Here is a 15,707-nt window from a genome sequence, read left to right on the forward strand (position 1 = left end):
ATGTTTTTGGATTTTCATTGACTGAAGGGAAAGTTTATGCAGAAAGTACATTGACAGGAAAGCTCTGGGCTGGAGTTCACACCTCTTAAATACCTGGTTTGACACAGAGACAATGTGCTTATTTCAGGCAGGAGTAAGGTATGTGCTAAAATAAACACACACAAAAGAACTTACAGTTGTATTTATAGACCAACTATTAGGTATTAAAATAAGCTTTGGTAATGTAAACATTCTCAGTGTTTGATGACTACTTGAATATTCTTTGCAGAGACATGACTTACATTTAATAATGAGTGACATTACTAGAAGCGTCTTTCTTTCTTTCTTTTTTTTGGAAAGATTGTGCAGCGGTTTGGGGATGCATTTTGTAAGTGTAGTGACTCATGAGCATTTCTCACTCCCCTAGACATGTGGTTTCTTCTACCGAGAGGTTACTTCATAGGAATTTGGTATATGAGCATTTTCCACAATCAAGTAGACAGTCTTTGTGCCAAACCTGGGGCTATCAATAATTGTAATATCTAAAACATGTAATGTAATTTTGATATTAGGATCTGGTATTTAGCTTTGCTGCTTTACCTCTAAGACTCCTGTCCACTCATTATACCTTTTAATATTTTGGAGAATTTTCACAAACATTCTGTCATTACTACTGTGGAACACGTCCTGAAATGCTAGTAAATAGTGTGTGTCTATCGATTTATAATTAGCAAAGAAAGGTGAGAAAAAAATCCCTTTGGTCTTAATTTGTTAAAATGAAACAAAATGGTCCTTTCTGAACTTTTAGTTTAGAATAACAACGTATCCAGGACCCTTTGGGTTACTTAAAAAGTTATCACTACTTTTAGTTTGACTGACTAAGATATTAAACTCAATATTGAATTTTGAATTTGAAGTTAAAATTATTATTCGTATTTTAGAAGAAAATGTTAAAATGTTGTAGCACTTTTCATGACTGAAGTACTAAAGACAGCTAAGTAAGAGTGGGATCTTAGTATATCATTTAGAAATAAAATTTGTTGTCAGCGCATGGATTCAGAAGTCTCAGTTCCATAGAGCATTTTGCTAGACTCAGCTGGGAACAGTGCACACAAGGTCTGATTTTAATTTGTGTAGAATTTCCATGAATAACAAAGTCTAATTAAGACATCCATTAAAAGTCCTTAACGTTAATTCAGTGTGGAAAATCTTAGAGTTCCATTGGATTTTTTTTTTTTAACTGATGTCTTAATTAGGCACTGTTAGGGGAAAAATTATGCAAATTAAAATCAGGCCCTTAGTGTTACACGTTTCTTTAATTATTCAGTGCTTGTTTTACGTATATTTCAATTTCTTTATAAGTTAAGAGGGCATATTAGGTGATAATCTGCCTATATTGTTCTCAGTTTTTCTTCACCTTTTGAAGATACATATCACCTTCTAAGAGAAGGATATTACTCTCATCTCAAAAAGAAAAAAAACAAAACAAAAGAAAAACTAGCAACAAAAAAACTCGCAGGATTTTGTGTAATAGGAACCATGTGTAAAGTAGAATAATCCTTTCCTAGTGCTGTTAGCTTCACCTTCAGACAAGACATCTCTCTTTTCTATCTACAGTATGAAAGTTCATCTATTAACAGCCTTAAAAGATAGAAATTTTTAGTGTAGCTTCATCTGTTTGAACCAGTAGAAAACTGAGGAGAAAATAGCCCTCAATTCTTCTGACCCTGAGTTTTAGGAAAGTTGTCTGCATTGGCTTGGGAATTCTTTCTTTGTCACCTTTATTCTTTTCAAATGAGAGAAGTGTCTACTAGTTCATGTTGTTCAATTCCAGTAGGTGAAGCTTGTAGAATGGTCTGGGTAAGATAATATATTTGGTGGCAGCATTTCCTTGAAATTATTGTCATTCTGCTCCAGACATTTTGTTCCAGGTAGGTACTTTCAAACTGTTTTGGTGAACACTGTATGTAGAAACATTTTTACCATTGAATGTACCACCAGTGACAAAATGAGACCTGTCTTCTTTCTTAAGATGTTTAAAGCATTTATTTCCAATGTTCAGATAACCAGAAATGGATGGTCTGCTGTAGAAACAAACTACTTTTTCCCTTTGAAAGGAAAAATGGGTCTTTATAGTTAACTGCAGATTTTTTTTTTTAAGGAACAGTGTATCTGCTTTGATTTTTAACTCCAACTCAAAACCAATTAATTTGCATTTCAAAATAGAATTCTTGGTATTTACCATTTTAGCTTTAGAAATGGAAAAAAATCAGTACTCCTTCACCATTCACTTCTAGTCAGCTGTTGCTTCTCAGTATTCTCCAGCACTGCACTGATTTTGATTTTTAAGATAAGCAACTGAGATGCCTTTTCCTCCCCACAGCAATTTTGAGATTAATTGCATTACTGCTGCACCAATTATAGTGAGACAGTCATGCTATTCAATGGAATATTTTGAATAAAATTAGTTTAAAGATGTAACTCTCCCATAGGTTTCCATATTGGAAAACTCTGGTCAATTTTCCTGACATCAAGTTAAATACTTAAAATTACCCGTGATGAATAATCAGGATATTCAGGAAGTCCATTTTCTTTATAGAATAAATGTGGCCTCTGAGGAGCCTAACCGAAGACTTAGTTCATGTCTCTAAGTCACAATATTTAAGTGTTATTAGCTGTTCATCTTTTTCTCTAAATAAATGTCTACTTGTAATTTATGTGCAGATATTTAGAAAAATACTCTGCTTCATTATTTTTTTTTGCCTTTAACAGTTCAGATTATAAAGACTATGTACTTGTCAAGAATAGCCTTCCAGCAAACTGTGATGAACACCATGCAGTGGAGAATTCCAACATGGGTATAATCAAAAATAACATTCTCAGTCTAGAAAAATATATTCCACTATTTCTTCAAAGAGTGTATCCTTAGGATTTTGTTTCCTACCACGGAAACTATTTTTGTACCCAGGGGCTAAAACTCAGATAATAATATCTTTTCTATCATTGCCCAGAGGGTTTTCTCAGTTAATTCCCACAAATGTCAACAATGAATGTTTTGTGTAACTCTCCATGCACCACCATGGATGTAAGAGTAACTCAAATAACAATGCTCATTTGCTTGTCCTCTGCTTCCCCTCCATACATTTAATTTACTTTGGAAATCTTTTATTTGTAGGTGTAAGGACAAACGTAGCTCAGCATTTTATATCATTGTATGACCTCTGAAATTTTAGATGCTTTACATCTCATTCTATCTTCTTGTATTAGTAAATCATCAAAAGTTGACCGTAGATCTCGGAATCTAAATTGCCTAATGTGTGCATCTCAGCACACCTGTGTGTAAGAGAGCTAGAGTTTTGTATGCAGGAGAACGGCTCTTGACTGTAAATGATGAAAATTCCAGAATTCGTTGTGTTTGATCTCCTAGATATTTTTGTGTCCTTTGTTTCAGTGATATCATCATGTAGGTGAAAATTGTGTTCTAAAAGCCAAACTGACTCATTATAGAAAATGAAGAGCAGAGAATAAGGAAGCATTGGGTTCCAACTCTAGCTAGTTCAGTAAGGAATTCCATTTTAGCCTTTGGGCTAAGCATTTAAGTCTGCACTTGAGTTTCTTGGCCTACTACATGAAAGGATCAAGTCTACCTGGCTCTCAGGGTGCTGTAAAGAGGAATTAACCTATACCATGACGTGCTTTGAAGATGAAAACCTTCTTTGAAATGCTGCTGCTCCTTATTACTACCAACCATTGACTGGCCTCTCCAACTCCGACTCGAGAGGGCCTGTGTGGCGCCTATGCGCAGTGTGCTGGATCCACGCAGTCGTGTGTGCTGAGTGGACTTGTTGGACAAGATGACTGCCTTTTGGATTGCTTCACCCGGCATTCTGTTTTTGTTTTGTAGCCTAACAGCAGTGGTCAAGTAGTAGGGAAAGTGCCTGGCCATTTCACTCCTGTCTTGGCACCCTCTCCCCATCCCAGTGCAGTGCGACCTGTGACCCTGAGCATGACAGATACTAAACCCATCACTACATCCACTGAAGGTGAGGCAGCTTCACCTACAGCAACCAGTAAGTATTTCTGTAGGAAATGAGAAATGTCCATCAAAGGCACCATTGGATATCTGATCCAAGGTGGAAAACACGGCAATTTTTCCAGCTACCCGACCAGATGGAGATTTCTCATTTAAGTGGAGCTAGCAGGCATGGATGTGGCCCTGCTATCACAGGCTCTCTCTTGTCAAATTCCAGTCAGTGAATCATATTTGAAAAGGGAGAAGCTCATTTGTTTAAGTTAACAGCTATAACAAAAATAATAAGTCATGCCTGCTTGTTCAAGGTATACATTGAAATTGCACTGAGTAACATAACGCAGAATACAAAGTTTTCATATCACCCAAAGAGAGATTAGGTAATTGGTACTTATTGGAGCATTCCTATAGAAATCAAGCCCCTTCACAAAGCAGATGGAATCAGTGCCTCTGTAAGGTAATTGCATGTTTACATCATTGTAGGTTATGTCATTGTTAAAAACAGTCACTTAAGGTTGGGAACAGATGAGGACATTTCAAAACTTAGTATTAGGTACATGTAAGCTACCTGTACTTTCATCATCTGCAAGCTTTTTCTAAAAACGTTTTGATTATTTTGCCTATCATGGTACATCAAATACTGTGCTTTTTAGTGTGGCCATAACATTTAAATGTCAGAGATTTAGCCAGTGAACCTTCCTAACACATACCAATAAGCCACATCATTCCTTTGTTTTTTCATGTAAAATTCTCAGAAGTATAGAAGAAATTAATTCTGAGGTGGTTTCACCCAACTGTCAGCTTCTTAGTACTGGAGCTGGAATGTACAAATTGGTGAAGTAGAATGGATAAAGCTATCGAATTGGTGGAATTAGCATGCACCTCACCAATTATACAGATATCTTAAATTCAAACCTTTTATTTTTCTTTCTTAGAGCAAGAAAATCCCCATGATCTTGAAATTTCCATGTGAATCAGAGACAATCAGAGGCATGCACCGCTTGTTCTTTCTCAGCCATTGGAAAGATGCTCTTTTTTTTTTATGGTTTCTGAAAGACTAGGAAGGAACCCCATAAGAAAAATGGACAATACTTTGTACAGTGAATTCAGCATTTCTTCCTCAAAATTCACGAGCCCCGTAAATTAATAAGTTCCTATAGGTTTGTAATACCCATCAGTAATTCTTAATGCTTAGAATACTTCCCGGAATGCACAGATGGATGTGACCTACTCAGGAAAAACTAAAAATTATTTTGTTCTAAAGGTTTGCTATGTGCATTACAGTCACCAAAACACTAAGTACTCATTTTAAAAGTGGATGTCTTGACATCTTTGAGCAAACAATGTCAGCAATTTAAGTAAAGGCACATAGAAAACAAAGATTTTTTTTGAGTAGTTGAAAGATTATCACAGGATAAATGGTCAAAACCAAGTTCTAGAAACTCTGATGCCAACTCTTAATGGTGTTATTAATAGAAGAGATTCAGGAGAGGATCAGACCCAAATGATCACAGCTCACTTATGGGAGTACCCTCAGCCTGTTTGTTAATGAATTGTTTTTATACTTACATACAGGTTGTTCAAAAAGGGATCTGATTTGACTAGTAAAATTACAAAATATTCAAAAGGAATATCTTGGTTGTATAAAGATGGCTGCATCAGTCCATTTTCCACTCCTACATAAAAGAAACATAGTGAGTAGTTTTTCTTTCCTATAAACAAGCTTGTAGCTTCAGCTTCCTAGGCACCACCAGTAATAAAAAACTGGTCGTTGAATTGATATAGTACCATGGTCAAAGAAAACACAGAAGCCAAGGAAAGCTCTTTCTCATAGTTGAAAAGAAAAAGCAGCATAGATTTGGTGCTCTTCTGTAAGGGTGAGGCTCCTCTCCGGCTGTCTGTGAGGTGTGGTGAATTCCAGAGGCTTGGAGATTGAGTAGGGGTCATTGGTTGCTGATGGCTGCCTTGCATGTCCCCTTATTCAGGAGCAATTAAAATATGAATTGTGAGCATCTTCACTGTTTTTAAAAAGTTGACCTAAAAAAGCTTCCACAGATCAAATTCTGCAGTCCTTTAAGTGAACAAGGCAGAATTAATATATTGGTTTTAGAAAGCCAGTTCATTTAAAATGAAGCCTGGATTCCTCATTAATCTGGTGGTTTTAAACCAAACAGTGTAGCTTTCTTCAGAACAATAAAGGTAATATATGGTAATATGGAGCAGTGGGATTGCCTAGTTCTGGGAAGATACCTTACTCCTTTCCTTGTGAAAAGTAACAAAAGTCTTTAGGAGTAGCTCCCTATTCATTTTTTTGTGTGTGTGTGAAAAATTTACTCTATACCAAAAAACAAAAAGCAATTGTACAAAAAGTACTTGCAAATGAGACTATAACAATGTAAGGAATAGTCACCACATATACTTACTACCTAGTGGCCAACTATTTAAAGGTGCATCAGCTTCCTTCCTGGATCAGTTATAAGAAATTGATTTTTGTATGTGTGCTTATGGGAAGTGTTTTTTTCAAAAACATTCCTATCAGACTTGAGGCCATTTTCACAGGTAAAATACCGAGCTGATTCATTCTACATGATATAGGCTCCTCCTTCATGATAGTAAGATTTGATTTCCTTTTTAGCAAGACTTTTAAGAAAGACATTTTCCATCCCATATCATTAAGCACATCTGCTTAAATTCCATCATTAAAAGCTGTCACTTTTTCCTGGCGGACTTTCAGTCTGCTTTACATTTAGAATCATATACCATCATTGATTATTTCATATTAGACAACTACTATCTGGTGAAAAAGTACATCTGGGAACAGGGCCCTTCTATTTATCCAATCCTTAGTACCTCCACAGGACAGTTACTAGAGCATGTAAGTGTGAGACACCCACACTGAAGTATGAGATCTGCTTTACTGGATAGATTTTTTAGGGGGAATAAACTAGTTGATTTGAAGGCAATTATTATTTCTTTTCTATCACTTGGTATTTACTCAGACAAAAGAGAAGAGAAATGAAGACACTTTTTTTTTTGGTTGCAAATCCCACTTCTCTGGGTTTCTTATACATGACAGGGTGTTCGTTCTGATAGTTCACAATTTTTATCTTTGTTTTTGTTCTTCCTTAATCAGCCTACACAGCCTCAGGCACATCTCAAGCCAATCGATATGTGGGACTAAGCCCAAGAGACCCATCCTTCCTACATCAGCAACAGGTGGGCAAGTTTCACCCAGGTGTGACGGTGTAGCCATGCTTTCGCTTCCGTGCTTCTCCATGTTGCCTCTCAGATCCGGACTCAGAAGGGGGCTCCCGGGGCTTCTGAGACCAAAACTGATCATTTCATTTCCCAGAGTTTTTTCTCATTGATCCTTTGTTTCTCACCTCTTTGAGTAGAGTTTCTCAAATTGGCTCATGACCTTTTCCATCTCTGTAGCATATATTGATAACATCCATGAGTAATAGTGTTTCAGCCAAAGTGTTTTTTTCTCAGTCTCATTGGCTATTGTGAACTTACAGACTACAGCTTTCAAAGACAAAAACTGCAAACTGTTTTAAAAGCCAACTAGAATAGAAGCAGTATATAATTCGAGTTTTTGAGTGATTTCATATTTTCCAGATGTTCTGCTCCTCACATTTGTATTTTAGTCCAAGATGATGAGTTATGAAGTTAAAATCTCAGGCGACACTTCATTCCTATTTTAATAGCTTTAAATTGGTTTACTGATTTCAGATGTGATAAAACACTTTTTTTTGGTTCTGCTTTCTTACATCATTTATGTTTCTAGTAGCATTTTAAATTTCACATCTCATTAATGCTGTAAATTTAATGCAAATGAAGTGTTTACCCAAACTGTGAAAATATACAGCCAGGATTAATGGTGGCTTATAAACAGATCAGCCACAGTCAAAAGCATGGACCATACCAATGTAGAAATCCCACGATTCTAGTTACAGGATAAGAGAAATAGTTCTAAACAGTTCCAAATTTAAATATATTTTATCATGCATATGTTTGCTGCTCTCAAGTTTTAATAGCAGAGCAGTTTGAAATTAACAGTATGCAAAATATTACATAGGGGAAAATTAAGCTATAATAAATAATAAAGAGCTGGTGTTAACTAACTTGCTCTTTATTTATAAATTGCCTGTGCATATATATGAGTTTTTGTATAGGTAGTAAGATACTTTTGCCCACTTACTTCATTCTTGATCTGTTCACCTCACATACCCGTGTTGTGGCCCACCTCAACTGTGCTTGGTGTGGAGTTCTCAAGTCCTTTCCAGTTGCAGCCCAAGGGGGCAGACTGCATATTAAAGGTCACCACATGCAGAGCTCAGAGAAAATCATAAAGATGATAGCTTATTCAGGATACTTGATGTTTTGCCAGGTTTAAAAAAAGCAAAACAAAACAAACCAAAAGAGTGAGAACTAACTGAAAACATCTGTACACAGTTATGAAAATACCAAATAATAATTAGTGGTTTTGCCAGCCATTGGCTTCTCAACATAATTCTCTGGAATGTTGCTTTTTTTTCACCTCTAAAATTGTTATAATATGAAATGAGTTATAATTACTAGAATATGGTTCTATTTGACAAATGTGTGTGTCCATTGTGTTTTTTAAAAGACATGCAGGATGTATAGGTTTAGAAACTTGTTCTTTTAAAAATCATTACACATATTCTCAGGAATATTTTTCTCATGGGATTTGCATTATTCTTTATGACACATCTCTAATTTCCAGTTAATTTTTAATGCATAAAACGTGCCTCCATTATTTAAACCTTTAGCCCCAAATGCTAGTTAGAATACTCTAACGAATTCCATGTATTTGGAGGCAGCCTTCCTCTTCCACTACCCTGACCTATGGAAGCTTTAATTTTCTTATCCCTTATGATAAATGTTGAAGCCTCATGTAATTATGATTACTAAAGTGCATTAATATAAGAGTTACTTCTCCTTTCACATATCTAAAAATATATCAAGGAAACTTAGCAAGCATCATGAAAATATGAATTTTAATGTAGATAGCATTCTGGCACATGATATATTTTAAAAACTATGAGTTCTAGAACTATAAACTATTTTAAAATCAAAGAAGACAGCCACTTATTTAAGTGGACAACATTGAATCAAGACCACTTACAATATGAATACATTTTGTTCAGTCAACTATGGTTAATACTTATGGAATACATGATATATATTAATCTTTGGAAGCAAAAAAATGTTCTTTATAGCTGAAAATGTTAAATACCATGCAGACAGATAATTTGTCCTCTATGTAATGAAAGAGTTAGTGCTACTTTTTAATTTGAGGAAGCCCATATATGCTTTATTTTATAATGAACTCCAGTTTTGAGGCATGCAGAAATACCTGTAAATAAATGCATATCATTCTATAGATGTATATTAGTAAACTAAGGCTAGAGTCAAAAGCCTATTCATTTTAGCCTTTCAAATTTTAAAAGAATTATAGAAATTTTATGTGTACTATCCAGGAATAGAGAGACAGAAATAGTTTAAATGACTTCAGTAGAGTAAAGATTATTCTTTCCTTCAGTAGAAATGAGATTGATTTACTGTGTCCTTTCATTACTTTACAAAGATTTAAAAGAGACCACTCTTCTAGAGGCAGTTTCTAAATGCATTTGGTTTAAAGCACTCAATGATGAATGAAAAGGAAAATCAAGGGGTACATGAAATAAAGGTAATCAATCATGTTATATTAGCTAGGAGAAATTCAAAATTAGAAAGGCAGTGCTTTAGTCTGAGAGGGTTCTTTTAAACATTCCCTATAGCCTTTAATATACATGACCCTTTAAGAATAAATATCGTCACCAGGTACATTCTTCAGCTCATGGTGGCTGCTTTATAAAGATTTATTCTTTTAGGTTATGAAAAGTACTGATGTGTAGTTTTGAGTGTTGTTTTTCTTAGAAAAGAACTTTAATACAGCCTACATAAATTAGAGTTAATGATAAATTTAAAGTGGTTGTGTAATTTCGACTATTTTATAAATAATCTTTCCACAAGGTGATACTACAGTGGAGTTTCCAATATGGTCATTTTCTAATACATAAGCTTACTAGCATTATCAAATTAAGATGAAAAGCTTTGTAATGTTAAAATGAACCCTGTATTTCACCTGTAAGAGTAATACATTCATAGTGTCAAATCTGAATACTCAAAGTATACACTTTCATATCATTTACTTGGTACACAGACAGTTGTTATTAGTAATTATACATCTTTGTGTTCCTTTTTATAATAATTATTGCTGATGACATTGGTTGCTAACTGCTTGGGAATACTAGTTTATTCTGACTGGAAGGAAGTTCACCTATCGCTGAAAATATATCTCATTTGAATCTAAAAAATAAATTCACATAGTCCTGGAGACTATTTCAAAAAGGTTCATGTAAACCAGTTGATAATCTGCCATTAAAAATAATCCTCTCTAATCAGTCATAATAGTCAGCACATACCAGCTGATCAGTATTTGACTTTAGACTTTTTCTTTATCTCTTAACACAATCTTGAATACTTTTCAAGTCTAGAACTAGTCTGTCTTTGGGATTATTGGCTTAGTTATTGCATTCGCTATTGGCATGGGGGAAATCTTAAAATCAGAACTTCAATTGGAGCTTCATTCTTCTTTAATTTTTCTATTGGAAGATGGTTTTGGTGGCTTGAAGAACTCATGGGTCCTGCTTTGGCAAACTGAACTCATTAGTCTCTGCTGAGAAATGTCTTTTTATGGTTTGGAACATTTTCAGAAATGTGGAACACCACCCCTGCCCCGACTTAACTTCATAGAAGTTTAGTAAAATGCAGTATATCCTTTTCTCTCTCATACTTTATAATTCATGAACACATTGTGCAAATTCATTATGATAGGCAGTGAAGGAACCACGTTTCCCAAATTTTATCTCCCTGAGAAAATGGGAACTATCAATCAGAGTGTTGGATGTTGCTTAGAAAATATAGAAATTATTTTATAATTCAGTCTAACAATTTTAGCATGGATGAATAATAAGAGACAACTTACTTGAATCAGCACCAGTTTCTTATCTGGTCTACCTCATAGTGAGTTGCTAATTTCAGGCCTCCTTCCTTTGCTATCATAGAAAGTTTGGTAGTATTAATACAAGAGAATCTGGCTAATTTGATTATCACCATTACATTTGAGTCTAAGGTCATAATAAGAGCCGAAATTCTTACTATTGTACATCAACATATATTTAAAAATCTCATTGTAAGTTGGAAATAAAACGTTTGCAGCTAAGAAGCTTCTTGTTTAGAAATAAAAGTTCACCATTCAAACAAGCCATTAAAGTACATATTAACCTTTGATGTATATTTGAGATCTAATTTGATTATCACCATTACATTTGAGTCTAAGGTCATAATAAGAGCCTAAATTCTTACTATTGTACATCAACATATATTTAAAAATCTCATTGTAAGTTGGAAATAAAACGTTTGCAGCTAAGAAGCTTCTTGTTTAGAAATAAAAGTTCACCATTCAAACAAGCCATTAAAGTACATATTAACCTTTGATGTATATTTGAGATTTCAATTGAATAAATTAGGAGCTCACTTTTGCCTTCCCTAAGTGAGACAATAAAGTCAAGTAAAGTCTAGTTTATAAGAAATCGGTCTTATTTTCATAATCTCAAAATTATCTCCTGACTATATATATATTACCTATAATAAGAGCTAATGAATCAGTGGCCTGATCAATTCAGGTCTTTGCATTACTTCTCACAATTGCATGGATTTTATTGGTGCTTGGGCTTCAGCATGTTACATCTCTTGCATGACTATATAATGCTATTATTTGAATTTCAATTACTGGTCTAGTTTATATTTAAATGGTTTCAACACTTTTCTTATAACACTTTTGTTTTTAAAACTAGAATTTGAAAGTACTTCTCATTACACTGAAAATTTCTGTTACACAAAATGGCCTTTTTAAGAAATTACCTCTGTAGGATTTTTTTAAACTAAGATATTAGTTTAAATCTTCTTATAATATTTGTCCTGGCAAATGGCAAAGCCAAAGCTTGGTACTACCATTGGAAAGGTAGTCATTTATTAGAGGCAAGCAATTAAAAGGACACAAGTGGACTATGAACAAACTTTTCAATACAGTCAGGAAGCAGGCTATCAACACTTGGGCTGTTCTTATTGTGTCTGTTATCATAATTGACAGCTTGACGTAAAACGCTATCACATGACTTCTGGGTAGGTATGTAAGTGGATAAGAGGTCACTTTTCATGTATGCTAGCTTGAAAGGAAACACATTTAAAGGAAGTTTCAGTCGAAATAATGGCTATGCAAATGTTTAGCTCTTTGGCTAGTTCTTAAATTCAAAAAATCCTTCCATTGTCTGTCTTTTGTCATTCACTGGTTTGTTCACTTACCTTTACTGGGAATCAAAGACTAATATCCAGATAAGCTGTTCTAATTAATGTAAAAGTAAAATTACATTTTATGTAACCTTAACTTTAATCAACAAAAACACAAGGAAAAAATTATCTTCTTTTCTGAAAATATTAACTTAGATCTCAGTTGAATCAGGGAGGTAGAGGGAATTCTGAAGGTTATATTTACAGATATTTTAGCATTAAATATTCTTGAACTGCACATAAAGGACAGAGTAGGAAAGGAACAATGACAGGCAACTGGTGTAGTGGGTGAGAACCAGGGATTAGGAGTCAGAAGGTTTGGGTTTTAGTGTTGATGTGACAGGGCATTTCTAACCTTGGACAAGTCCTTAAACCTTGGAAAGGAAAATGAAGAGGTTGAACTACATGAGCTCCAAAGTCCCTTGAAACCTTAAAATTTACAAGTTGTAGTAGCCTCTAATTAAAAAAAAAAAAAAAAATCTTTCATTTTCTAATACTTATCTTATGATTTATGGTTAATAATGTTTATTCTGCTCATGGACTATGCATACTCATTTAAGTTAATTCTACTTCTGCTAATTAAATTAAATATCAAGAAACATGGGTTTCAGAAATTGGCATTAGAAGTGACTTTTAAGATATGAGGATGATCTTGAGTATCTTTTTTTGTTGTTCTGGTTTTTTTTTTTTTTTTGCATGTGTTGTACGTGAAACATACAACACAATTTTATTCTGACTATTTTTCTTGTTCATACCATTCCTTCAGAGGTTACATGCTGTTCATCCAGAGACCATTTAATTTGCTCCATGTAGGTAATTAATAATAGCAATAAAATAAAATTCTCCTAATCCAAAGTATGAATATTGGAGTGTTAATCCTTTTAAGCATCTGTCTTCCCCTGCAAAAAGAACCTCCACCCCTTAAAAATCTGTTTCATTGAGGGTCTGGAGAAATGAAGAAACACAAGAAAACATAAAACATACCTTTCAAGATGTTCTCCCGAGGGTCATTGTAAACTTAAAAAGAAAAAAAAGTGAGAAGATAAATTTGCCTGTGTTGATTGTTCTGTTCACAGTTTAATGGTTTATTGGTTCAATTGAGATTTGTTGTCATCATAGGACCTGTTAGTACCTCAGCCTGTTTGCTGAGTCTAGCAAAGTAGAACATTTTGCTTACCTTCTTTCTTTTGTTCCCAAAGCTAATTGCTGTGCATTTAACAAAAGACCCTGTTAATAACAAAGGAGGACCCCCATTTGAATAAACAAACTATTAGTCTGAAGTCACAAGCAATATTAATTCTTTATGGCTATCTGCTACTTACATGATTATTTGAGTGTAGTTTAGGAAAGGATAATGATCCAAATCTTAGGTGTTTCCCCTTTATGTAGCCATTTGAGAGGAACCAGTTGGCCCCTATCCTTTTTCTTTTTTTCTTTGAAGCAATCTGATTTGAGTTGGGCCAGGAACAAGGTTCTCCTTCCAGAGACCACAGAACTCCACCCTAAGAACATATGCAGTGAAAACTTCACCTTCACATCTTCCTTAGTTGTTTAAACTTTTCCAACCTTACCCCTTTACTGATAGCTTTTTTGGAAGATAGTCTTACTCTCTTAGTTCACCTTTTATTTGGTTTTGAAATTCTGGGCATTTTCTAGACAATAGAATTTCATATTGGTATGTGCATATAAATTAAAGGATTAAAATGATTTATATGAGTGTGCATTTTTGTAAGGATATGCATATGATCAGTTCTTTTTGAGAGTCTATATTGTTACAAAAATAAGAATTGTTCCCCACCTCCACATAAAAACAGACAATTCTAACAGACTAAATTTCTAAACTGAGTGGCACTTGGTATTTTAAATTCGATTACTATTGGGAGAAAAAAGCAATTTCCTATTTCTTAATAAAAAATACTTGGAAAAATTCTTACAGCGTTCTTAAAGCTTTGAACTTAGAAAAATTCTATATAAACGAAAGGCATGTATTTATGTGCCACTTTAAAGTTTTAAAATAAAAAAAGAGAATTTACAGCTGAATTATCTAACACTGATTCTGTCACAGGGCAGAAACTAAGGACTCACCACCCCAAACTCAAAAAAGATTATCACCTCTTATGTTAAACTTGTTTAAAGCCTAATGTAAAATAATTTTTTATTAGGAAAACTGAATTCTGCTAATGGCAAGAATATGTAACATGACCCCAAAAGAAGCTTAAATACATGTAGTATTAACCTTTTAATATGTAGAGTCTGTTCAAAATTTGCTTGGTCAGGAATATCTTGGTCAAATAAGATTAGAAATTGATTTTCTTAGGAATTACCATCATGGAAATCTTTGGTGAATAAGTGATTTCTATTTTAATGATTTAATTGCATACCCCACCCTTACCATCACTTTAAAATTTCACTTTATCAGGGAGTTTTGTTAGTTCCAAGATGCTTTATGACCAAGAAGGTTTATTAATTGAAAAAAACCAACATGAAGAGAGAGGCTCTTACTCAAGTAACCTGGCTTAAGTTATAGCGTGTCTCCTCAGAAACTTCAAGAAATGTTGATAATGGTAGTGTACAATCTAAACAGATAAATAAGTTTATTATATTTTACATTTTTAGTAACTGAAAGGAAATTCAATGCTAATTAATGTATTGCCAATTTATTTGGCATTAAATTATTGCTAAATATATTTATTGTTTATTTTGAATGTACTTAAGCATATTTTTCTGTTTGGGAGAAAATATTTCTATTGCATATATCTTAAATAGATGATAATGAATAGCTGTAGTCAGGTTTATCCCCTTTGAGACTACTTTTAGAAAAGAAAAGTCCAAAAATATGTTCATTTTTAAGTGTGCAGCATATGGTCAAAGAGAGCCCACTTGACATTTTTGGGGGTGGTAAAACAAACAAACAAAATATTAGCAACATTAACAACAAAAAAACTAACTCATTTACAACACATCCTTCTGAGGAGATGTGGTCCTACACTTGTCTGTGGGACAATAAGCCAATCAGTGAGTGGTATTTAGATTCCCCTGGCTTTGTGAAAGCATATTATTTTTCTGAAAACTTCTCCAGCCTAAGCTGAGAGCCCCATAGATACTAATCTGAAGTTAATAATTAACATAATTAATGTGTGCTATGCGTAAATATACATCTCCCCTCTTCCAAATGTTTGATTCAAAACTAGCATTTTCACCAGCCTGGGCAACATAGCAAGATCTTATAGCTACAATTTTTTTTTTTTGAAATTAGCCAGGCATGGTGGCACAAACCTGT

The 15,707-nt window shown here is 34.1% G+C and overlaps 1 protein-coding gene across 8 annotated transcripts in view; it reads left to right on the plus strand.

The window, feature by feature from the left end:
- NFIB (nuclear factor I B) overlaps positions 1–15,707 on the plus strand; it is a 231,543-nt gene that overhangs the window by 192,919 nt on the left and 22,917 nt on the right. For 3 of the 8 annotated variants that reach the window (XM_054500856.2, XM_054500860.2, XM_054500857.2), the window contains exons 9-10: positions 3,884–4,049; positions 7,143–7,225. The exons of 3 other annotated variants lie outside the window; for them this stretch is intronic. In XM_054500856.2, coding sequence (XP_054356831.1) covers positions 3,884–4,049; positions 7,143–7,225 — 249 coding nt within the window. The remainder of the gene's footprint in view (positions 1–3,883; positions 4,050–7,142; positions 7,226–15,707) is intronic. 2 more of the 8 variants (XM_054500858.2, XM_054500861.2) reach the window with 1 other exon arrangement.

The sequence above is a fragment of the Pongo pygmaeus genome, chromosome 13 (assembly GCF_028885625.2).
Source record: "Pongo pygmaeus isolate AG05252 chromosome 13, NHGRI_mPonPyg2-v2.0_pri, whole genome shotgun sequence".
Lineage (NCBI taxonomy): Eukaryota > Metazoa > Chordata > Mammalia > Primates > Hominidae > Pongo > Pongo pygmaeus.